Source organism: Salvelinus namaycush, chromosome 28 (assembly GCF_016432855.1).
Source record: "Salvelinus namaycush isolate Seneca chromosome 28, SaNama_1.0, whole genome shotgun sequence".
Taxonomy (NCBI): domain Eukaryota; kingdom Metazoa; phylum Chordata; class Actinopteri; order Salmoniformes; family Salmonidae; genus Salvelinus; species Salvelinus namaycush.
In genome coordinates this window covers 39,027,119-39,053,047 of record NC_052334.1, presented here as the reverse complement: position 1 = coordinate 39,053,047, position 25,929 = coordinate 39,027,119, and the positions used below count along the sequence as shown (strand labels likewise).

The following is a 25,929-nucleotide window of genomic DNA, read 5'->3' as shown; positions in this document are numbered from 1 at the left end:
GCACGTTGTTTAAGTGTCAACCACTAGTAAGTGCTAGTTTTTAGTTTTTATTTGATTTTTATTTCACCTTTATTTAACCAGGTAGGCAAGTTGAGAACAAGTTCTCATTTACAATTGCGACCTGGCCAAGATAAAGCAAAGCAGTTCGACACATTCAACAACACAGAGTTACACATGGAGTAAAACAAACAGACAGTCAATAATACAGTAGAAAAATACGTCTACATACAATGTGAGCAAATGAGGTGAGATAAGGGAGGTAAAGGCAAAAAAAGGCCATGGTGGCGAAGTAAATACAATATAGCAAGTAAAACACTGGAATGGTAGATTTGCAGTGGAAGAATGTGCAAAGTAGAAATCGAAATAATGGGGTGCAAAGGAGCAAAATAAATAAATACAGTAGGGGAAGAGGTAGTTGTTTGGGATAAGTTATAGATGGGCTATGTACAGGTGCAGTAATCTGTGAGCTGCTCTGACAGCTGGTGCTTAAAGCTAGTGAGGGAGATAAGTGTTTCCAGTTTCAGCGATTTTTGTAGTTTGACCACCAGAGGGCATCTTTGAGAAGCATTTGATAGCCTTCAATAGTGGCTGTACTAGAGAATGCAGGCACGAGGGATACCGGGGTTCAATTCCCGACGGGGAGGAAGGAATAGGCTGTCCTTGTAAATAAGAATTTGTTCTCAACTGATTCCATGTGCGTTATTTCATAGTTGTGATGTCTTCACTATTATTCTACAATATAGAAAATAGTAAAAAATTAAGAAAAACTTTTGACTAGTACTTGCTTAATTCATTTCATTAATATTATGGTGTTTATATTCCAAGAAAAATGAAAAACCCGCTGGGTTTCCGTTAGGTTGGAACTAAAATATGTCGCTGTCCAACGTGACGGTTGGGAGTACAGTACTGGGCTATTTAACTAAAGAATCCCTGTGTCGTGCGGGCACGCAGGAGACCAGGGTTCAATTCCCCGACGGGGAGGAAAGAGGAGGTTGTCCTTGTAAATTAAGAATTTGTTCTTAACTGACTTGCCTAGTTAAATAAAGGTTACACTAAGAGCATAACATTTCTACACCCTAATTTTGTAATTCTAGTCTAACCAATACCCAAATGGAGATTCAGTGAAAATGAAAAGCTCGTTGATTTATCAGGACCAGTCCCCATGCTTGTCTCAGAGCAGCACGAAACGGTACTAAAATAGTTGTAGGCTATTGCTTCAAGTCCAATTGCTTCTATCTTCAATATACTCTTTAAATAAATAAGACCTACACAACTTTTAACAGCACATTACTCAACACTAGTGAGACTCATGTCGCCTATGGTAGACCTACAGTATATCGAAAAATATGACGTGACTCTCCACCAATAATGACATATAGAGGATTGGAGGATATTTCTGTAATTCAGTGATATTTATTCCAATAGTAATTCGTTATGGATCCATAACTAAATAAACATCGGCATTTTGAAAGAGTATTTCTTAAAAAGCATAAAGATGCCATTATTAGTTACATTGTTTTAGTTTAAACGTGCAGACTGACACTAAGAACAGAACAGCAGGAACATTTCCCAAGTCAGCGCCATTATTAGTGCAATGCTCCTTAAAAGTGTTGACAGTGTGGCGGGGTTGGGGTCCACCCCACCTCCCCCTTCTTCCTCCTCCCTTCCCCATGGGCTAGGTCGGTCTTCTGTGCGCGGCTCTGCGGCCCATCCGGTGCCAGCTGCCCTCGTGACTTGAACCTCGCTCGCTTTTCAGCTGGAGTTCTCTGTAAGGCAATCCCATTGTGCGCCACTCGGGAGCCATGAACAATATGACCAATATATATTGTCCCGCTAATAACAGGGTTAATAATATATATGTGAGAATATACAACAGGCTTTTATGTAATTATAAATTAATAATAACAATAATTGCTTTGTTTAAAAAATTACATTTTGGAGATGATTTCGTTTTCAAATAACGTAAAATGGGCGTGTAACTTCCAACTCACACTCTCAAACACGTAGATCCCCTGAACGCAGCTCACTCTCCAGATCCCAATCACCTGAATTCTGATCACCTGTTCACACACCTGTATGTCATTATCACACACTATTTAGTTTAGTTCTTTGCACCCCATCATTGTGAGGTATTGTTTGGTTTGTGACACACTTCTATTCGGAGCTCTGTTTTTCCCGTAATTTAATCCTTCCGTGTATGCTAGTTTTTGCCTGCCTCACTAACGACACTTTTTGCCTATTCCCTGCCTGTACTTTAGCCTATCGGATTTCCTGTTATCAACCTATTGCCTGACCGTCCGGACGACGCTACTAGCCTTTTCCCTGCCTGTACTGTTGCACTTTTGGACCCCCTGTGTATGACCTTCTGCCTGCCCCTGGACCGAGCTACCTGCCTCCTCCTGTGGTCCTTCGCAATAAACACCCGCTGCGCCCTGCGCTTGAAACCAGCACTCTGTCTCCCCTCGTGTTCATTGCAGCGCGAGGAAAAATACAATTTTTGAACATGGGGTGAGACATTGTTACTAATTTGTAAATAAAGCCACTTTGTTATTTAGAAATATTTATGTATTTAGAGGCAGAGAAACCAAAAACCTACAATCATCTCAGTCGAGGGGCAGCACGGGTATTGATCCAGCATCTGTAGCAACACGACTTGCACTGCCGAGCAGTGTCTTAGACCGTTGCACCACTCAGGCGCTGAATAACGTGACCGGTCAGGAGTGGCCTACAGTATTACAGTAAGACCAAAATAAAATAATAAAAACCTTAGTGTAACAACAGTTTTAGTAAGTAATACTGAAGTCGTGCACAATTATCAGTTTCTATTTAGGTTTATGTCGCCCGTTCATTGTCAGAGACACAGTAGGACCCGAAAGCATAATCAGTGCTCTAACTCCCCCTTGTGGTGGTCTGGAGCAATGAAGTGGTGACGCAGGGTACCGTACTAAACCACAAATTACCTCTAAGTACCGCAGCATAATTGCAAAACTTTTAGTGGAGCAACCACTGTACTTTGCTGTTATTATAGCTTCACTGTTTGACCGAACTGTGTTAGTCGTAGTTCGCTAGCTAGAAAGCATGGGATAAGAGAAACATTTAGAACGAACGACTGGGTCGTGTCCATAGATATAGAACAAAAATACTTAATGACTGGGCCGCGTCTTTGGCAACCTAACCAGAATGAACGGCCTGCCGGCTTGGCTAGCAACCATGTGTCAGGAGTCGGGACTAGGCCTATATTTTCGTTGAGTGATGAAATAGTAGCCTATGAATACATTAATCAAAATAATGATTTTTATTTAATTGGTAACTCGTTGTATAAAAGCAATTGCTGCTGTGCTGATCTACGGTACTCGCCTCGTACCTATGACCGCAGCACAGCTGTACTAAAAAAGTTGTTTAGCATACCCTCTCTTGCTTTAATTTGACCTATGTATTCACACCCCTGAGTCAATACATGTTAGATACACCTTTGGCAGCAATTAAAGCTGTGAGTCTTTATGGGAGCATGGCACTCCCTGGATTGTGCAATATTTGTCCATTATTCTTTTAAAAATTCTTAAAGCTCTCTCACTTGGTTTTTGATCATTGCTAGACAACCATTTTCAAGTCTTGCCATAGATTTAAGTCAAAACTGTAACTCGGCCAATCAGGAACATTCACTGTCTTCTTGGTAAGCAACTCCAGTGTAGATTTGGCCTTGTGTTTTAGGTTATTGTACTGCTGAATGGTGAATTCATCTCACAGGGGTGGTGGAAAGCAGACTGAACCAGGTTTTCCTTTAGGATTTTGCCTGTGCTTAACTCCATTCCGTTTCTTTTTTATCCTAAAAAACTCTCCAGTCCTTAACGATACAAGCATGCCAATAACATGATGCAGCCACCACTATGCTTGAAAATATTGAGAGTGGTACTCAATAATGTGTTGTATTGGATTTGCCCCAAACATAACACTTTGTATTCAGGACAAATTGAATTGCTTTGACACATTTTTTGTAGTACCACTTTAGTGCCTGGAATATTTTTATTCTGTACAGGCTTCCTTCTTTTCACTCTGTTAATTAGGTTAGTATTGTGGAGTAACTACAAAGTTGTTGATCCATCCTCAGTGTTCTTCTATCACAGCCATTAAACTCTGTAACTGTTTTAAAGTCCCCATTGACCTCATGGTGAAATCCCTGAGCGGTTTCCTTCCTCTCCGACAACTGAGTTAGGAAGGACACCTGTATCTTTGTAGTGACTTGGTGTATTGATACACCATCCAAAGTGTAAATAATAACTTCACCATTCTCAAAGGGATATTCAATGTCTACTTTTAGGAGGCATTGGAAAAAATCCCTGGTCTTTGTGGTTGAACCTGTGTTTGAAATTCACTGCTCGACTGAGGGACCTTACATTTATCTGTATGTGTGGGGTACAGAGATCATGTTAAACATGATTATTGCACACGTAGTGAGTCCATGAAACTTATTATGTGACTTGTTAAGCACATTTTTACTACTGAACTTATTTAGGCTTGCCATAAAAGTGATTGAACACTTACTGACTCCAGACATTTCAGCTTTTAAACATTTTGAAGAAAAAAAAATCCACATTGACATGATGGGGTATTGTGCATAGGCCAGTGACAAAACAATCTCAATTTAATCCATTTTAAATTCAGGCTGTAACACAACAAAGTGTTGAAAAAGTTAAGGGGTGTCAATACTTTCTGAAGGCTGTGTAAATAACTGCTGTTCCTGAAAAGAGAGGAATTTGCTGGATGACGGACTATGCTGCTCCCTCATAAGGAATGTTTGTTGCATCCCATTAGGGATGAGATTCATCACAGCAAGCAAACAAGAGAGCCGTGCAAATTGCATCTGTGATTTTCTGCACTATCCTAAACCCCGTCATCACACACACACACACACACACACACACACACACACACACACACACACACACACACACACACACACACACACACACACACACACACACACACACACACACACCAACAGAGCTGATTCAGAAAACTAAGTGCTGCATCAAGTATTATAATGCATCATCTCCGCCATAATAACTCATCATTGTTAACTTCCCTTTGAAGCATTACAGTGTCAGCTGCAATGGCTGCTTGCAGAAAGTCAAACATAAGCCCAAATATATTGCGTATCTGAGAATGGAGACATGCATAAATTCCTTCTTTATATAGCATCCGGGCCACTCTCACAGCCACAGGTCAAGACCATGCACATTCCCAAGAGTGAGATAGAGTGACCTGGTAGTCAAAGGACACCTAAAGACCCCAACGGGGCTGCCCAGGGAGATGCCAGAGCCTACCTCAACCCCAACCCTAACCCAAAGCTCTGTCCTTTGAAGTGTATGGACAGGGACCGGGAGGGGGGGAGCAGAGAGGGACATGGAAACAGAGCTCTGCTGTGTTAGATAGCTGGGGGGACCACACAAAGAGGAGACTTGTGGCAGGGGGGCTGGCAGCCCTGATAAAGGGGACAGTGTGGTGAGACACTGAGAGAGGAGCCAGAGACAGAATACTGGCGGTGGCACTCTCTCGCCTCTCGCCCACCACCACCACAGCAGCCAACAGCTGCACATGGGGGACACAAGATGTCCTTTCATGGAGCCATTGGCGTACCCTCCCCACACCCAAACGTCCCCCCTCCCACCTTCCCTTACCCTATCCCACCCACCGTCGCTCTGTCGAGACTCCAGCTGCGGACACTGGGCTCTGTTGTGGCCGGCTGGGGAGATGAGCGAGGGGGAAGGGGATGCTACTGCTGGAATGGGGGGTTGGGCCCAATAGTAGTGAGTTATGGTGTGGGAGCGTTGTGGGAAAGAGGTTACCAGTCAACCACAGACTGAAGTCTTTTGTGCCTTGTGTTCTGTAGAATCTGTGCAATGCGTTTGATTAATGTAGCTTCTATCGTGTGGATCGTTGCATTTTTGTTCAGAATGATTGAATTATGTGCGTGACAAAGCAAGCCGGAGGTGGGAAACACATTAGATAATGGATAGACTTTGATGAATCACAAATAAAACTATGGCGCACAAAGGAAAGACTTGAATAGATGACAGTGATCTTGAAACGTCAAAGTACAAACTGCAAAGTAATAGGCTTAAGTAATGCATAGAGAGTGATTCATACATTTCCAATTCAGACCTTTGAGTATTGAGATAGCGATAGGGGTTCATGAAAAGATGACTGTACCGTTGCATCAAACTTCATAGAAGTAGCCCAGTGAGCACCTTTAAAAGGAATTTTCAACGTCCTTTCAACCAACAATAACTATTTTCAACATCTTTTCAATGTCTTGTGCTCATCGTGAGGCTTGTTAATGTGTACAGTGTTCAGTACATCAACAACAATATTCTAACGCAGTGGTCACCAACACTACGTCCAGTAGGAAGCGCTACAGGCTGTGCATACAACCCATCAAGTGCTCATCACCACCTTGATAGGTTAAAGCCTGCACTTGTTTTTCTAATAGAGTGGAAGCAATATTCTGTGTTGATCTGGTCAAATCCGAGTGTTTGACTGCGTCCCAAATGGCACCCTATTGCCTACTGTATATAGTGCACTACTTTTGACCAGATCCCTATTGTCCCAGGTCAAAAGTAGTGCACTATAAAGGGAATAGGGTACCATTTGGGACGCTACCTGGATTTACCTAAAACGGAGCCCTATGACAAGCGTTAATGGGTTGCCAGCAAGCCTGGAATTTCGAGATTTTAGGGGCAAGACCATGTGGACTTCAAGAGGCGCCCAATCTGCTAGGGCACCGAGGCCATTAACCAAAATAGCCAATTAAATTCATTTGAAAACCAAAAAACACTAGCCATTCTGTTAAGAGAAACATAAGTGTATGTAAATGTAAATCAATAATTTGCCAGTCATATGTAGGTGATACAGTATCTGTGTATTGGCTAATAGCCTCACATGTCCACACCAATGCTAACGTGAGAGAGAAACCAGAAGATGTAGCCAAACTTTAAATTACATATATCTAGGCTTAATGCAAGCATTTCGCTACACCCACAATAACATCTGCTAAACACGTGTATGTGACCAATAAAATTTGAATTGATTTGAACGCCAGTAATGTTTGACAAATATAATGTGGGGTAATTAATATTAATGTCTAAAGGCTTGATTCTGTTGACATACTTGAGGTACTGTTCGTTAGGAGAGAAAGGCCAGTGCCAGTTGTGCACCGCGACATCACACACCGTGCAATCTGAGTGGAGGCAGTCAACATTTTGAAACCGTTTAACCGTAATTGTCATTTCATGGGTGTAACGTGTGCGCTGAGAGTCGGAAAGCAAGTTCAGGGAGTGAGCGTTTTAATAAATAAACGCAACTAAATACAAAACAAGAAACACAAACAACGCACAGACATGACACTGGAACAGATACAATGACACCTGGGGAAGGAACCAAAGGGAGTGACATATATAGGGCAGGTAATCAAGGAGGTGATGGAGTCCAGGTGAGTGTCATTATGCGCATATGCGCGTAACAATGGTGACAGTTGTGCACCATAACGAGCAGCCTGGTGACCTAGAGGCCGGAGAGGGAGCACAATTGACTATGGGGCATGTCTTACCTTGTTTCGAAGTAGATAAGCCAAACTTCGAACATTGGAATGTCGAAGGAATTCTTTTAAATCAAATCAAATCAAATGTTATTTGTCACATACACATGTGACCGGCGTTAGCAGATTTTAATGCGAGTGTAGCGAAATGCTTGTGCATCTAGTTCCGACCATGCAGTAATATCTAACAAGTAATCTAACCTAACAATTTCACAACTACCTTATACACACAAGTGTAAAGGAATGAATGAGCGATGGCCGTGCGGCATAGGCAAGATGCAGTAGATGGTATAGAGTACAGTATATACATATGAGATGAGTAATGTAGGGTATGTAAACATTATATAAAGCGGCATTGTTAAAGTGGCTAGTGATACATTTATTACATACATTTTTCATTATTAAAGTGGCTAGAGATGAGTCAGTATGTTGGCAGCAGCCACTCAATGTTAGTGATGGCTGTTTAACAGTCTGATGGCCTTGAGATAGAAGCTGTTTTTCAGTCTCTCGGTCCCCCCCCCCCCAACGTGATGCGTTGTGCAGACCTCACTACCCTCTGGAGAGCCTTACGGTTGTGGGCGGAGCAGTTGCCGTACCATGCGGTGATACAGCCCGACAGGATGCTCTCGATTGTGCATCTGTAAAAGTTTGTGAGTGCTTTTGGTGACAAGCTGAATTTCTTCAGCCTCCTGAGGCCTCTCTTCACCACGCTGTCTGTCTGGGTGGACCAAATCAGTTTTTCCGTGATGTGTACGCCGAGGAACTTAAAACTTCCCACCTTCTCCACTACTGTCCCGTCAATGTGGATAGGGGGCTGCTCCCTCTGCTGTTTCCTGAAGTCCACGATCATCTCCTTTGTTTTGTTGACATTGAGTGTGAGGTTATTTTCCTGACACCACACTCCGAGGGCCCTCACCTCCTCCCTGTAGGCCGTCTCGTCGTTGTTGGTAATCAAGCCTACCACTGTAGTGTCGTCTGCAAACGTGATGATTGAGTTGGAGGCGTGCATGGCCACGCAGTCATGGGTGAACAGGGAGTACAGGAGAGGGCTGAGAACGCACCCTTGTGGGGCCCCAGTGTTGAGGATCAGCGGGGTGGAGATGTTGTTACCTACCCTCACCACCTGGGGGCGGCCCGTCAGGAAGTCCAGGACCCAGTCGCACAGGGCGGGGTCGAGGCCCAGGGTCTCGAGCTTAATGACGAGTTTGGAGGGTACTATATGGGGTTAAATGCTGAGCTGTAGTCGATGAACAGCATTCTCACATAGGTATTCCTCTTGTCCAGATGGGTTAGGGCAGTGTGCACTGTGATTGTGAATGCGTCGTCTGTGGACCTATTGGGGCGGTAAGCAAATTGGAGTGGGTCTAGGGTGTCCGGTAGGGTGGAGGTGATGTGATCCTTGACTAGTCTCTCAAAGCACTTCATGATGACGGAAGTGAGTGCTACGGGGCGATAGTCATTTAGCTCAGTTACCTTCACTTTCTTGGGAACAGGAACAATGGTGGCCCTCTTGAAGCATGTGGGAACAGCAGACTGGGATAAGGTTTGATTATGTCCGTAAACACACCAGCCAGCTGGTCTGCGCATGCTCTGAGGACGCGGCTGGAGATGCCGTCTGGGCCGGCAGCCTTGCGAGGGTTAACACGTTTAAATGTTTTACTCACGTTGGCTGCAGTGAAGGAGAGCCAGCAGGTTTTGGTAGCGTGCCGTGTCAGTGGCACTGCATTGTCCTCAAAGCGAGCAAAGAAGTTGTTTAGTTTGTCTGTGAGCAAGACATCATGGTCCGCGACGGGGCTGGTTTTCCTTTTGTAGTCCGTGATTGACTGTTTTATAAACACCCCTTAACTTTTTCGACATTTCGTTGTGTTACAGCCTGAATTTAAAATGGATTCAATTGAGATTTGTTGTCACTGGCCTACACAAAATGCCATTGAAACCAGTAGGCTATTTCTCTCATGTTCTATTGGTTTTCAAATAACTTTCTTTCATTGTCCAGCAGCCGTTGTCCAGCACAAATCTAGTCATATTAGCAACACATGCTACAGTAGTTGCATATTTAGATCTTCCCTCTTTCTACATTTCTAAAGGATATTTGAATCTCTGTCAAATGAAACCGCTCGCAATTGCAGTGGGCTTTTGAGAAGGGTGTTTTCCAGCTAATTGCATTTTAGACCATTTGCGTGTGAACTTTACTGCCGTGTGAACTTTACTGCCGTGTGATCTTTACTGCGCTTATAATGTGAAGAAGCAATAGATCATCAACATTTTAAAGCTAAACGTTCTGATCTGTTGCATCAGTCTCATTGCTTTTAAATGTTTGTTTCATGTACAGTGGTTGTATGAATTTCAATCTATTGTCTCACAGCGGTCCCAGAGTCTGTTTCGAATATTTATTTCTGGCACATAACGACAAGCTGACCAATAGAATATAGATGCCTCGGAATTCGCTAAGAATCCTGATGTGTCTGTCTTCACTTGTACTTCGTAGCTGCGATGCCTGAGACGGACCCGATCACGTGACGGGCATTGGTAAATAAGAATTGAGATATCTGAGAGAGCCATGTGAATGAGAGGTGTCTTCGGGAACATGGCAAGTGGCAGCCGGGAGAAGGGAATTATAATTATTATATTCAGCCCAAGGGCATAATGGCCACCGTGGCCGCAAGGCATTTTTTTATGGGGCATTACGGCCACACAAGGGGGCATCCACGAGCATGGTCATCGATGCCGCCGGGAAATTCGAGGCCTGGTTGCCAGTGTGTGTACTCTGCCTCAGCACTGGCCCCCTGTTAGAGGTCAGACCCCAGCAGCCAGCCAGCGGGCTGGGCAGGGAGCAGGAGGAGCAGGGACCAGCCGAGCCAGATAGGGGGATGGGGATGGAATAATGAATGCCAGACCAGACCAGATCGAGGCAGCAGACAACCCAGGCAGCAGCCAACCCAGGCAGCAGGGCAGCTATCAGGCAGAGATAAACTATTCCTAGTGGGGCTCGCCAGCCCAACCGCTGCGCCCGAAATACACCCGCTCCAAAACGGTTTAGGGATTGATTTGACAGCTAATTTACAGAGGAGATTTGCATAAGGGCCCAGTGCTAATAAGACACCATTTTCTATCCTCCCTTTTGTCTTTCTTTCTATCTTTTTCTCCCCGTCTCTCCTTTTTTTCTCTCCTCCCCCGATGCTAAAATGGCAACGAGATAATGTAACCAAATTAAAGAGACAAGAGATTCAAATTGGATATTGATTAATAGACCAAAGCCCTGTGTTCAGGCCCTGTTTAAGCCCTGTGTTTAAGTGATTGATTCACAATGCCACTCTTCTTTCACATTCCACTGATGCCGGTGAATGACTGCCGTTTTGGGGATTGTCTGAGTCGAGCTGTCTGTCTGTCTCTCACCGTCCGGCTGTGAATGGGGCCGTGTCGGCGCTTTGAGGCTTGACAGCGCCACACAAAGAGCCCTGCCTATCGAATGCCAATCTGGAGACGCTGTGTGTCACGTAGGATAGGGGTGGAGGCTTGGGGATCAGAAGGATGTTGGTTGTCCTCTAGTCTAAAGCCAATACATTGATGGGAAAAGGAAAAGTGATGCATCTAGTTAGATGAAAGGGGATGAGCATGATTCAAGGTCAACCTTGATGGGATATGGGACATTCAGGGGATGTATGGACAAAAATAAGCTTTTATAGCGAATAATAGTGAGCACACAAACATGCATGCACACACAAAAAAAAAAAAGTCTATTAACATGTTAATAGTGGCATCTCTCTAACATCAAGCCTTTGATTCCTGGAAATGGATGGGAGCGGGAGCTCGCCCATAAACAAATCAATATACTTTGAAGAGATTCTTCAAAGTAGCCACCCTTTGCCTTTGTTTAACACTTTTTTGGTTACTACATGATTCCATATGTGTTATATCATAGTTTTGATGTCTTCACTATTATTCTACAATGTAGAAAATAGTAAAAATAAAGAAAAACCCTCGAATGAGTGGGTGTGTCCAAACTTTTGAATGGTACTGTATATATTTACAAAAATATATGGGGGATTGGAAACGATACAGACAATTACATTGATGGAAGCTACAATCTATCTGCAATAGTAAAGCTGATCTACCCCCTAAAAAATGTAAAAATATAAATTAAAGATACCACATCCGCCATTCAAACTGTCCTTTCACCATATAGCCTAGTAAACATGAACAGTATCGCTGTGGCCATCAGTCAAAGACATAGGCTACATACTGTACGGACTCTGCACTTTCACTACAGTAAGCTAGCACTCACAAACATACCGTAGCATCCGTAGCACAACACCAGCAACCTCACCAAGTGGTTCAGCATTTTTGGTGATGGCGTAATGGATTAGGTAGCGTAGCTGTTGCAGGGTCGCGCGTTTAAATCCCACTCCCACTACCCCTCAAATTCACCACAATACACATACTGCCAGACACACAGTATAGGCTAGATCTATAATGTAAGTGACTCACTGTTCAAGTTCTTGAAGATGTTGAGGATGGGCAGGATCTGTCTGTAGTAGGGTACCAGGGCCTCTCCCACCATTTCTCCAGACACCACCAGGTGCTGCAGCACCTTCAGCGTGGAACAGATCACTTGCCTGTTCCGCGTGTTCAAGGCATCTGTGAGACAGAGAGGAAGGGCACCAAAGAAATAGAATGTTATTATTGTTATGGGTACACTCAATATGGCCGCCATTGACTCATACATTGATTTACATGGTTATGGGCACCATAGAAATAGAATGAGTTCATTATCATAGGTATTGGTACATTCAATATGGCCGCCGTCCACCCAGACCTATACATTGATTTGAATGGCGATGGCTCATCTAGTGATTCTATTTCTATGGAGTGCACACAGGATAGAGGTCAGGGGTTACAGGTCTGGGAGAGGGGGTTGTGTGTGTGTGTGCTTGTTTTCATAGAGGCTTTCCCTAGGGTGGTGTGTGATTGAGAATTAACGATTCAGCCCCCCTATTGTGAACATTTAGCACATTTAGCAGAAAAGACAGAATGAGGTCACGCGGCATTCACACTACCACCACTGAAATCAATGGTTTTTGGTGCCAGCCTTTGACTTGAAATGACTGGCTGCAATCAGAGATTTCAAAAGGGCACCACAGAGACAGGAAGGAATAAGTGAGAGACAATCACGGGCAATTTGGCCGACAGCTGCACTTAACTCCATCTCCCGCTGATAGGGGGAACAGAAGAGGGAGAAGAAAGGAGACGGAAGAGAGGAAAACATCTGTGATTTGTAACTAAGGATTACTAGCGTGTGTGTGTGTGTGTGTGTGTGTGAGTGTGAGTGTGTGTGTGTGTGTGTGTGTGTGTGTGTGTGTGTGTGTGTGTGTGTGTGTGTGTGTGAGTGTGAGTGTGTGTACATACATGCATGCACAGTATGTCGCTGCGTGTGCGTGCGCGTCTCTGTGTGAATGTGTGTGTGTGGGTGTTAGTGGGCAGATGGGTGGGAAGAGAGGTGTGTGTGGCACTTCTCAGGTGACTCCTTACATATGTTTTCCTCTTTTTGAACCATCCCTTAATCTTGGACTCTAACAAAGCAATAGACTTCCACAGACCCCTGCTGTTGTTGTTTAGATGGCTCATTACAATAAGAAAGTGTTGCTTTGAAGGTCCAATGCAGCCCTTTTTATCCATATCAAATCATTTCTGGGTAACAATTAAATAAGTACCTTACTGTGATTGTTCTCAATAAAAATGGTCAACAAGAAAAAAAATGCTTCTCAGCAAAGAGCAATTTCTCAAGCAAGAATGTAGCTATTATTCCAACCTCATTAGGGATGTGCATCTTTCCCTTTCAAGAGGATTTGATATGTATCTTGATACATGGGTTATGATATGATGCATGAACGATACGTTTTAGTTTGAAACGATTAGATGCGATTCGTTTCGATGCGATACGATTCGATTCGATGCACTAACATTAGTTGCATGAACAAATTCATTCTCCATTCTTAAAATCGCTTGCTGATGGAGCTCAAAAGCTGGGCCTCTCTGAGCTGGATCTGTCTGAGGCAACTTCTGTGTGTGTAAGTGTGTGTAAGTGTGTGTGTGTGTGTGTGTGTGTGTGTGTGTGTGTGTGTGTGTGTGTGTGTGTGTGTGTGTGTGTGTGTGTGTGTGTGTGTGTGTGTGTGTGTGTGTGTGTGTGTGTGGTATACTTTGTATGTGTGCATGTCTATGGTGTATACTATGTAGGCACCTGATCTGAGCAATAAGGGAGACTAGGCATCTACCACCCCACTACCACTATCAGATTAGGGGGGTGTGGGGGGGGCAAAGTAGACTGCTTTTTGTCCCCCCACTTTGGTTCTGAAATATGCATCACCCACTAATTAACTTGTAATTGTTGCAGATTCAGTTTTTTGAGCTAGTATCAAAATGTATCGTTTACAAATTAACTATGACATAGCCAAGTGTACACTGAGTGTATAAACCTTTCCATGACATAGACGGGCACCTGTTAAATCCACTTCAATCAGTGTAGATGAAGGGGAGGAGACAGGTTAAAGAAGGATTTTTAAGTCTTGAGACAATTGAGACATGGACTGTATATGTGTGCCATTCAGAGGGTGAACGGGCAAGACAAAATATTTAAGTGCCCTTGAACGGGGTATGGTAGTAGGTGCCTGGCGCACCAGTTTGAGTGTGTTAAGAACTGCATCGCTGCTGGGTTTCTCACGCTCAATAGTTTCCTGTGTGTATCAAGAATGGTCCATCACCCAAAGGACATCCAGCCAACTTGACACAACTGTGGGAAGCATTAGAGTCAACATGGGACAGCATCCCTGTGGAACGCTTTCGACACCTTGAAGAGTCCATGCCCAGACAAATTGAGGCTGTTCTGAAGGCAAATAAGGGTGCAACTCAATATTAGGAAGGTGTTCTTAATGTTTTGTACACTCAGTGTAAAGCACATTTTTTGACCGTTTGGAAGTTTAGTGACCTTCTTTTCTCCTCCCACTTTAGCCATGCAGTGCGCCTCGCACAAGTGATTCATCGTTATGAAAACATTAACTTTACCCTGTAAATCTAAAAATGACCATATACACCAATTGGTTAAAGCGAAACTATCCAAACTGTTGCTGATGGTGAGCCTGAACAATCCAAATGAAATCTATTGTAAGCCCCGTTCAGCAGGTATAAAGAGATGAGAGTTGTCTCCGGTAGCTTACTTTTACTCCGGTAAAATACAATTGTTGAGCAGCGCAATGATAACAACCTACCAAATGAGCCATTTTAATGCAGATGTGGAATATCAGGAACAGGCCGTCTAACTGGCATTGGTCAACAGGCGAACCTGGGCACAGTGTGCAGTTTGACTAGGCTACTGATATTCCCTAGGGATGGTTCGGATGGGTTCGGCATGCAACAGGACTTGTAGATCAATGACTGTCAACACAGTTACATGCTTTTAGTTCGACACCGAAAGTCGACATCAGTTGTCACAAAATATGAGGTATTTTCGTAAGGTAGAAAGAAAGTAATATGATCATTTTTGGGGGGGTGAATCCGTGATTCGTAATGTTTTAATCGATTTTCTGACTGATGCATGCTACATTTGGATCGGTTTGGGGTCCGCGGATCGGTGCAGTCGTATCTTAAACATTTAAATCGGGGGCCGATGCAGATCGATGAATCGTTACATCCCTAAACCTCATATTGTGTAAATACATATAAAACACACACAAATCACGTTTTTGACTGCACTGGGCCTTTAAAGGGGCAATTTAAGTTATTCAGGAACCAACTGGTATACAGTGCATCTGGAAAGTATTCAGACCCCTTAACTTTTTCAACATTTTGTTATGTTTCAGCCTTATTTTAAAATGGATGAAAAAAAAAAAATCTTCATGACTACCCCATAATGACAAAGCAAAAACAGGTTTATATTTTATGGGCACATTTATTACAAATAAAAAAGTATTCAGACCCTTTGCTATGAGACTCGAAATTGAGCTCAGGTGCATCCTGTTTCTATTGATCATCCTTGAGATGTTTCTACAACTTGATTGGAGTTCACCTGTTGTATATTCAATTGATTGGACTTGATTTGGAAAGGCACACACCTATCTATATAAGCCATGAGATCGAAGGAATTGTCCGTAGAGCTCCAAGAAAGGATTGTGTCGAGGCACAGATCTGGGGAAGGGTACCCAAAAATGTCTGTAGCATTGAAGGTTCCCAAGAACACAGTGGCCATCATTCTTGGTCAGGGAGGTGACCAAGAACCCGACAGTCACTCTGACAGAGCTCCAGAGTCCCTCTGTGGAAATGGGAGAACCTTCCAGAAGGACAACCATCTCTGCAGCACTCCACCAATCAGACTATTATGGTAGAGTGACCAGACGGAAGCAATTCCTCAGTAAAAGGCACATGACAGCCTTGGAGTTTGCCAAAAGGCACCTAAAGACTCTCAGACAATGAGAAACAAGATTCGCTGGCCTGATGAAACCAAGATTGAACTCTTTGTCCTGAATGCCAAGCGTCACGTCCGGACGAAACCTGGCATCATCCCTACGGTGAATTATGGTGGTGGCAGCATCATGCTGTGGGGATGTTTTTCAGTGGCAGGGACTGGGAGACTAGTCAGGATCAAAGGAAAGGTGAACAGAGCAAAGTACAGAGAGATCCTTGATGAAAACCTGCCCCAGAGTGCTCAGGACCTCAGACTGGGCAAAGATTCTCCTTCCAACAGGACAACGACCCTAAGTACACAGCCAAGAAAACTCAAGAGTGGCTTCGGGACAAGTCTCGGAATGTCCTTGAGTGGCCAGCCGGAGCCCGGACTTGAACCAGATAGACCATCTCTGGAGAGACCTGAAAATAGCTGTACAGCGACACTTCCTATCCAGCCTGACAGAGCTTGAGAGGATCTGCAGAGAAGAATGGGAGAAACTGCCCAAATACAGGTATGTCAAGCTTGTAGCGTCATACCCAAGCTGACTCAAAGGTGTAGTCGCTGCCAAACATGGTTCAACAAAGTACTGAGTGAAGCTACTGAACACTTATTTAAATGTGATAAAAAACTGTTTTTGCTTTGTCATTATGGGGTATTGTGTGTAGATTGATGAGGGGGAAAAAACAATTGAATCCATTTTAGAATAAGGCTGCAACGTAACAAAATGTTGTAAAATTCAAGGGGTCTGAATACTTTCCAAATGCACTGTATATCATTATTTTGTAAGTCCTAAAATTGATGTAGCAACTGCAGATTGCCCATTTAAAACCAAGATAAACACAATCTAACCGTTAAAACATTTCTCTTCAAAGCCTCTGAAGCAGCTATAGGACAGTCCCAATAGCTCTTAGTCCCCTTAAGTGGATAATGTCATAAACAGAACTAAAAGGAGTTACAACTATTCATGCAAAAACAAATCTTGAATAATAAAAGGGAGAAGCTAAGCTATCTGAGGGAAAACACATGTCTGACATAGAGGGCGAGAATGAATTATGTTAGCAGGCGAAGGAGGGGAGCGAGGGAGAGAGGAGGGGGGGGGGGGTCAGGAACCATAAAATGGGTAGTATGACAGTTAGTACACTTAGGGAGCGGCATGCGGTGTCACCTGTGGCCTGAGTGTTAAAACAGCTCATATTCAAATGCATGGCTGTCACACACACACACACGCGCAGACACAGCCTTCCTTCCAGCCATACTGCACTGCACCGAGACAGGCCTGACAGGTTGACATGAGAGGGGGAAAACAGCTATGGAGAGGTGATGCACACACACACATTCGCATGCACGCGAAAAAACGCACACTTGCACGCACACACACGCAGGCACGCGAAAAACGCACACGTGCACGCACACACACGCAGGCACGCGCACACGCAGGCATGCACACAATCACAAACACGTGATATTCATGTCAAACCCACTCTCAGTCAGAGACAGAGAATGCGTAATCCACACGCACCGGTGACACACTCATACACACACCACTAACCTTCCATTACAGGGACATTGTGTCGTCAAACCCAGGGGTGTCATTTATACACATGCTCTGTGTGACAGGATGTGAACATGAAGAATGGATGGTCCTATCATCTTTCATTTCCAAGCCTTCATATTTTATACATTCCATTCAATGTGGGTGTGCATGTGTTTTTTTTGGGTGCGTTTCCGCGCATGCGCGTGTGACTGTGCGTGTATTAGTGTTACAGACAATGTGGTATGAGTGTATCCATTATAGGATCTTTCTCCTGTTCCTTCACACATGGGGAGAGCTATCTGCCATCACGGTAATAAGGTTGAATCTGGACTGACAGGGATTTCAAACGCACATAACAAATAATGAAATTCTAATTACCACAAGTGCAAACAATTTTCCCTAGCTGTGACATTTGGACCGTGGGACTGTTCAATTATTCATCCAGGCTCTCGCCTCTCACAAAAGGGGGAGAATCTGAGTCGGATGTATTAACGTTTGGTACAATCCGCATCACATCGGATATGAATAAAGTAATCATCTATTCAAGCCGCGTCGATTAGATATTCCGTTCCCCAAAAAATGAAGCGCAGCCTTGTATTCTCATCTCCCCCAAATGTCACAGGTGAGTGGCATTTTGAAGATTTTAGTCAATCGAGTTTGTTGTAATATAAATATACTTTTCAGATCACTGCAAAATGTTCTCTTGCCTAAGCCGGGGATCTCCTCGTAATGAAAATTGAATTTTGGTCTCGTAGAGAGAACAAATGTTACGCCAATCTGTGGAGGCTCAATGGAGACGTGGCTGAGAATTCTGTACCTTATTTAAAGAGGGTAGGAAATGCTTATGACAGCATATCAGTATAATTTTCTCATAATTTATTTCCTCCGATTGAAAAAGGTAGTGTTGGAATGACAACGTTAAAGTTTATCTGGGTTATTTTACATGAAAATCTTGGCTCAAAGTGCTAAAAAGAATCCCTCCTGTGCCATGATTGAGGCCTTTCAAGGTTTCAAAAGCAACACCTCAAAATTCACATCATAACACTCAACCTTTTCTCAATCATTCTACCCCATTATCAACTAGATTCAGCTGTGGGCTGTTTTTTTCCTGAGCGGATGGTCAGGGGGCTAAAAATATAATTACTAATAATTTGTAGAAGGGAAATTGTCCGCAAGAAGCCCAAACAAATATAATATATTAACTAAAACAGAATAATTTCATACCTTGCTTACATTTGTTTACAATCACATATATAGTGCCTTCATAAAGTATTCACACCCCTAGACTTTTCCACATTTTGTTGTGTTACAAAGTGGGATTAAAATTAATTTAATTGTCATTTTTGTCAACAATCTACACAAAATTCTCTAATGTCAAAGTGGAGGAAAATTCTAATATATCTTGATTTGATAAGTAGCCCATGAGTCAAGACATGTTTGAATCACCTTTGGCAGCAATTACAGATGTAAGTATTTCTGGGTTTCTATGAGCTTTGCACACCTGAATTGTGCAACATTTTCCCATTATTCTTTTCAAAAATCGTCAAGCTCTGTAAAATTGATTGTTGATCATTGCTAGACAACCTTTTTCAGGTCTTGCCATAGATTTACAAGTATATTTAAGTCAAAACTTAACTCGGCCACAACATTCACTGTCTTCTTGGTAAGCAACTCCAGTGTAGATTTGGCCTTGTGTTTTAGGTTATTGTCCTGCTGAAAGGGGAATTCATCTCCCAGTTTCTGGTGGAAAGCAGACTGAACCAGGTTCTCCTCTAGGAGTTTGCCTGTGCTTAGCTCCATTCAGTAGATGTTTTATCCTGAAAAACTCTTCAGTCCTTAACAATTACAAGCAAACCCATAACATGATGCAGCCACCACTATGCTTGACAGTATGGAGTCTTACTCAGTAATGTGTTGAATTGTATTTTCACCAAACATAACACTTTGCATTCAGGACAAAAAGTTAATTGCTTTGCCAATTTCTTTGTAGTGTTACTTTAGTGCCTTGTTGCAAACCGGATGCATGTTTTGGAATATTTTTATTCTGTACAGGCTTCCTTCTTTTGTCACGCCCTGACCTTTTTATTCTCTATTTTGGTTAGGTCAGGGTGTGACTAGGGTGGGTACTCTAGTTTGTATATTTCTATGTTGGCCTGGTATGGTTCCCAATCAGAGGCAGCTGTCTTTCGTTGTCTCTGATTGGGGATCATATTTAGGCAGCCTTTCCCACCTGTTGTTTGTGGGATCTTGATTTTGTATTGTTGCTTGTTAGCCCTTCAAAGCTGTACGTTTTGTTTTGTTACTCTTTATTATTTTGTTGCTGGTTCACATTAATAAAAATGATGAACGCCTTCCACGCTGCACCTTGGTCCAATCCTTCAAACAACATACGTTACATCTTTTTACTCTGTTAATTAGGTTAGTATTGTGGAGTAACTACAATGTTGTTGATCCATCCTCAGTTTTCTCCTATCACAGCCATTAAACTCTATAACTGTTTTAAAGTCACCTTTGGCCTCATTGTGAAATCTCTGAGTGATTTCCTTCCTCTCCGGCAACTCATTTAGAAAGGATGCCTGTATCTTTGTAGTGACTGGGTGTATTGATACACCATCCAAAGTGTAATTAATAACTTCACCATGCCAAAGGGATATTCAATGTCTCTTTATTATATATATATATATATATATATATATATATATATATATATATATACCAATATGTGCCCTTTTTTGCGAGGCATTGGAAAATCCCCCTGATCTTTGTGGTTGAATCTGTGTTTGAAATTCACTGCTCGACTGAGGGACCTTACAGATAATTGTATGTGTGGGGTACAGAGATGAGGTAGTCATTCAAAAATCATGTTAAACACTATTATTGCACACAGAGTGAGTCCAGGCAACTTATTATGTGACTTGTTAAGCACATTTTTACTCCTGAACTTATTTAGGCTTGCCATAACAAAGGGATTGAATACTTATTGACTCAAGACATTTCAGCTTTAAATATTTTGTTAATTTGTAAAGAATTTGAAAAACGTAATTCTACTTTGACATTAAGGAATGTATTATGTGTAGGCCAGTGACAAGAAATCTCAATTTAATCAATTTAATCCACAATTGGCGGCAGGTAGCCTGGTTGGTAGGAGAGTTGAGCCAGTAACCGAAAGGTTGCTGGATCAAATCCCTTGAGCTGACAAAGTAAAAATCTGTCGTTCTGCCCCTGAGCAAGGCAGTTAACCCACTGTTCCACGGGTGCCGAAGACGTGGATGTCGATTAAGGCAGCCATCCACACCTCTCTGACTCAGAGGGGTTGGGTTAAATGTGTATGACACATTTCAGTTGAATGCATTGTGGTACAACTGACTAGGTATTATTTTGCTAAGAAATCTTGCGGACCAAGGTGATTTGGCCCCCCCAAGTTTGGGAAACCCTTTTGGGGATCCCTGTTCTAGCCTAATGTAGCCTCTGTGACAGGTGGGTGCAAGGAGGCGAGCACACTCCACATTGACCTGAGTTCAGTTTCAGAGTAAAGGTCTATGACGACGGCACAGCCCATTGCGTATTCTCATCGGGTGACCCGAAGTCATGACTCATGATCATCAAAATTCAGAGTCCAACAACGTGATTTAGCCAGTCGCAAGATAACACCCCGCCGGCGCCAGCCAGATGGAGGCTTCTATATTAACGTCAGTCAGAGAAAACTTTCTGCCTTTCAGATTGCAGCCTGCACTTATTTGTCCCTCCTTCCTTGGAGTTCTATTGAAAAGTAATTAATCTGCAACACAGACATGGGCCGGCGGGTTTGACGCACGGCACACCAAAATGGGCCTGATTTTAATAAACCAAGAAGCTAATAACAAGCAGGCCATTTAAAATTCCATTATCACAGCTAGATGTGCGTTTTCATAAGGAGTGGTTCACCTTTGGGTCTTAGGAATTTGTAGCTACTATATGAGGGAGTCAGTATGCATGAGTGGACATAGTGGCTACGTGGACTTGGGTATGAGTGTGTGTGTGTGTGTGTGTGTGTGTGTGTGTGTGTGTGTGTGTGTGTGTGTGTGAGCACGCGTATGAGAGGGTACAGATCTAGGCAGTATAGGCCTAGTACCACCATGGACAAATTTTGAAAACGAGGCATCAAAGCAATAATCGTCTCGGTCAAAAACACAATGTCAGCTGTCTTTTATTTATAAAACACATTAATCACATTTATGAGTTGTCGGGAGTCTAAAAATCATATATCGATATGCAGCCATTTGGTTTTAGAGTGTTGTGAAACAGCTGAACGCATGACCAGACAGCAATCAGACTTTCTCAAATGAAATCAATTGGTAAATTAAACAAACTATGTGAATAAATTGAAAAATGGGAATTCTAGTGTAAATCAAGTAAACAACAAAAAGTCACACACAAAAACCAAAACACATGTACACACACACACACCGTTGTGTCTTGGTGTTATGATGTGCACTGGGCCATGCTCTGTCCGTCCTCTGTTGCGACTCAGTAAGCAGTGTGTGTGTGTGAGTGTGTGAGTGTGTGTGTACTCTATTGCCAGGGTCAACCTGTCAGCATGTCTTCATGTCTCCAGCGGCCCTGCCTCATGTTGGTCGTTCCACCCCTCTGCCTCAGCAGGCGCTGAAACACTGAGCACACACACACACACACACACACACACACACACACACACACACACACACACACACACACACACGCGGCCAACTGCTCAAACTCACTTACTGGGCGCCACTTAAAATCTCTCACTTTGAAACTGACACTTAGTTGGCTCCAGTGCAAAACAAACCCTCTCACTGTGTGGAAAGTTAGCGTATGTTTGTGTGTGTATGTGAGAGAGTGAGAGCATGCGAGCATACTGAATCATACATCGTATACTTTTCTACATATAACAACTTAGAAGCCTGTGTGTTCGTCGTTTCATCCCTGTCTAAATGTTGAAGCTATTTTTGCTAGTCCCCGCTCACCCCTGGACGGGGTGACCAACTAGCCTGCGGCCTGCCAACTGTGCGTGTGATTTCAGGACAAACCTGCAATGAACACGAGGGGAGACAGAGTGCTGGTTGCAAGCGCAGGGCGCAGCGGGTGTTTATTGCAAAGGACCACAGGAGGAGGCAGGTAGCTCGGTCCAGGGGCAGGCAGAAGGTCATACACAGGGGGTCCAAAAGGGCAACAGTACAGACAGGGAAAAGGCTAGTAACGTAGTCCGGAAGGTCAGGCAATAGGTAGATAACAGGAAATCCGATAGGCTAAAGTACAGGCAGGGAATAGGCAAAAGGCGTCGTTAGTGAGGCAGGAAAAAACTATCATCCAAGGGAGGATTAAATCACGGGAAAAACAGAGCTCCGAAAGACGTGTGTCACAAAACAAACAATACCTCACAGTGATGGGGTGCAAAGAACTGAAGTAAATAGTGTGTGATAATGACATGCAGGTGTGTGAACAGGTGGTTAGAATTCAGGTGATTGGCATCTGGAGAGTGAGCTGCGTTTAGGGGATCACGTGTTTGAGAGTGTGAGCTGGAAAGTGGGCTGGAAAGTGAGCTGCGTTCAGGGGATCTGCCTGTTTGAGGGTGTGAGTTGGAAGCAGACGTTACCAAACCAATGAGGTGCTGTCCTGCCGGAGGCAAAGCACATTTAAATGTAGCGTGTCCCCATATTCATGGGAGCTTAGCAACCTTGCCTTATGACTGGGTCTCATCCACTAACAGCAAAACAAGAACAGTTAGCCCTGCTCTCTAATAATAATAGGTCTGGAAGATGCAAGGGGCCATATGTGAGCTTTTCACTGAGGTCCTCACTGTGTGGATGGCAACAACTAGTGGCTGAAGAATAGGGCATTGGGGATTTATCCATTGTCAAGCCATGTCATTCTGGTTTGTGGTTACTGGCCACACGTTAGTAAATGATCTCTTTATAATCTTGTTATAGGAGATTTGGCCTAGATTTGCTGTGAGAGGGTTGTGGTTGTATGAAAGAGTCGTGTTTATGGTCTGATAATGTTGTGACACTGTTCCTGTGATGTTTCTGTCATGTTTGGGGCCACTCACTCTTGACAAGGATGATGATAAGTGTTGTGGTTGCGTCAACAGTAGTATTTGTGCTGTAATAACGTTATGGCAGTGTTTTATGTGACATTTCAATAACGTTTAGCCACTCACTTTTGATGGGGATGATGAGCTGGGGGATGACGGGCAGGATCTTGGTGCCCCTGTGCTCGAGCATGTCGTGGGCCCCCTGGCGGGCGAAGAACTCATAGGGGTGCGCCGTCTCAGACAGCCCGTCGAAGAACAAAGGGAGGTAGTGGTGGTAGTCGAGCTTCTCGATCTCCACCTGAGGCACACGCACACGCACACACATTTCCATCAACCAGATGGCTTCCTGGAAACATGTTCATTCCTGGAAATGTTTGAAACGGCTCTGCACACACAACTACACGGTCACCAGGGACTGAATGTGAGTGAACCAACACAAGGGGATCTCCCCTAGTTCATCCTCTACGTTGTAATAGAACACAGTCGTGGTCTTTCCTCATCTTATGCCCTTTCGTTTTGTTTGTCCTTGGACTCACACAATATCCAGGGCCAAGCCTTCTAACCGAGCCTGGCTTTAGAAGGTGTTTATAATACCAGCCACAGCTGAAGACAGCTGTTGGGGAGATCGTGACACCCCTACATGTGGTATCCTGTGGGCCGACACATTAATAACACCTGTCTGTAACGCTGTTTAAGCCTATACTCCCCAAAACAGCTACACCAGCCTACACACATAAAAACATTCCTTCAGCTACTGAACCTGTGTGGATTACATGCTTTGATATTGGGTATGTTACAATGTATTGAAGTAGGCTTAGCAGCAGAATGACTTGTGTTGTGATGAACTCGCACCAAACTTGACAAGAAAGGCCAGGTGACAAGGGCACCCCTAGCTACCCTTTCACACACTTTCCCTTTGTGTGTGCGAGTCTGTGTGTGTGTGTGTCTGTCTGTCTGTCTGTCTCTGTGTCTGTGTGTTTAACGTGTGTGCGTGCGTGTGTACGGGCGCCCGCGACCATGTGCGTGTGTTTGTGTGTGTGTTTGAAGCACATGTGTGTCCACAGAAGGTCTGGTTACAGTAGATTGTATGAACTCCAGAGCACTGTGGTGGCTCTGTTGTTGGCCGAGGGGTAAGGGGGGGATCCTGTTTCATGTAATGAAAGCCAATCCTGTGTAGAGTAGAGGCAAACACCCCACAGACCTGGAGCAGCCAGGGGTCTTAAAGGACAGCTGAGCCACATCGTCCCAATCCCTGCTACACCCCACTGGGTCACGCTGCCGCCGAAATGTCACCACCACGTGGACCACGGTTGCTTTGATGTCCCCGGCTCTCGCAGAGCCCCCACTTTAGAGGTGCGACTTCAAAGTGGGCAGACCCCCTGACACGAGTCGCGTGGGTAAACAGAGAGAGAGAGAGAGAGAGAGAGAGAGAGAGAGAGAGAGAGAGAGCAAATGGTGTGTTAGCAGAGAGACCGATAGGGCTGATTGCTTTGAGGCAATTTGTTGGCTAACCTTGACCTTTTCCAGCTTGGTCAAGATCATCATTGTGAGTCAGCTAGGCGGGCAGGGAGACAAGAACAAAAGCAAATATGCGCCGGGAGAGAGTGGGGGGAGAGATGACACTGTGGCAGGAAGAGTCACATAAGACCAGAGAAAACACTTCAAGCAGAGATACAGAGTGGCCATATAGGCTGCAGCAGACAATGTCATAGTCAGTGGATTAGAAAATGGTCCGATATCTGATATTTGTTTTTAAAAGTGTATAAAAAAATTCTATTTTTAAGCTGAAATCCACTTACGGTGAAACAGCGCCACTGTTCACCCCCAGTGCATTTGTTATTGTTTTTCTTTTGTTGATGAAATGGAGGAGAGGAGCATTCAGAATGGCGAGGAGAGGGAAAAAAAATACAGTACACTGTTCGTCTATTGCGCATGCAATGACTTTCAATGATGTCCGGTGAAAAGAAAACAGTGTCAGCTGTTTTAAGTACCTTCTTTGTTGTTATAATATCGTAAAAGGATGTATACTTGTGTTTGACGCGTTACGGGTTACGGGTGTTCGATCCCAGTGGTGGACACATCTTATCCCTTACCTTAACCATTCTGAATGAGTGCTTAAACATAATGTTTTAACATGGTTATAACATGTCAAAAACCTTAACCCTTATTAACCTTCTGAATTTGATGTTTGAAACAACTTAAAAAATGTGATGTTGGCAGAAACGTGGATAAACGTCTAATTCTGCAGTGAGACTGTTAGAGCTTGTTGGCAGTTTCCCCAAGTATGGATTCCAGCTTTAAATATGAACCTT

General features: G+C 43.7%; 1 protein-coding gene across 1 annotated transcript in view; it reads right to left on the bottom strand.

Annotated features, from left to right (window-relative positions):
• The window catches only part of pacrg (PARK2 co-regulated), a 250,947-nt gene that overhangs the window by 111,577 nt on the left and 113,441 nt on the right, over nucleotides 1-25,929 (bottom strand). Inside the window, exons 3-4 of the mRNA XM_038967476.1 lie at nucleotides 23,744-23,915; nucleotides 12,083-12,232 (exon numbers count right to left, since the gene is read on the bottom strand). Of these exons, the coding sequence (XP_038823404.1) occupies nucleotides 12,083-12,232; nucleotides 23,744-23,915 (322 nt within the window). The remainder of the gene's footprint in view (nucleotides 1-12,082; nucleotides 12,233-23,743; nucleotides 23,916-25,929) is intronic.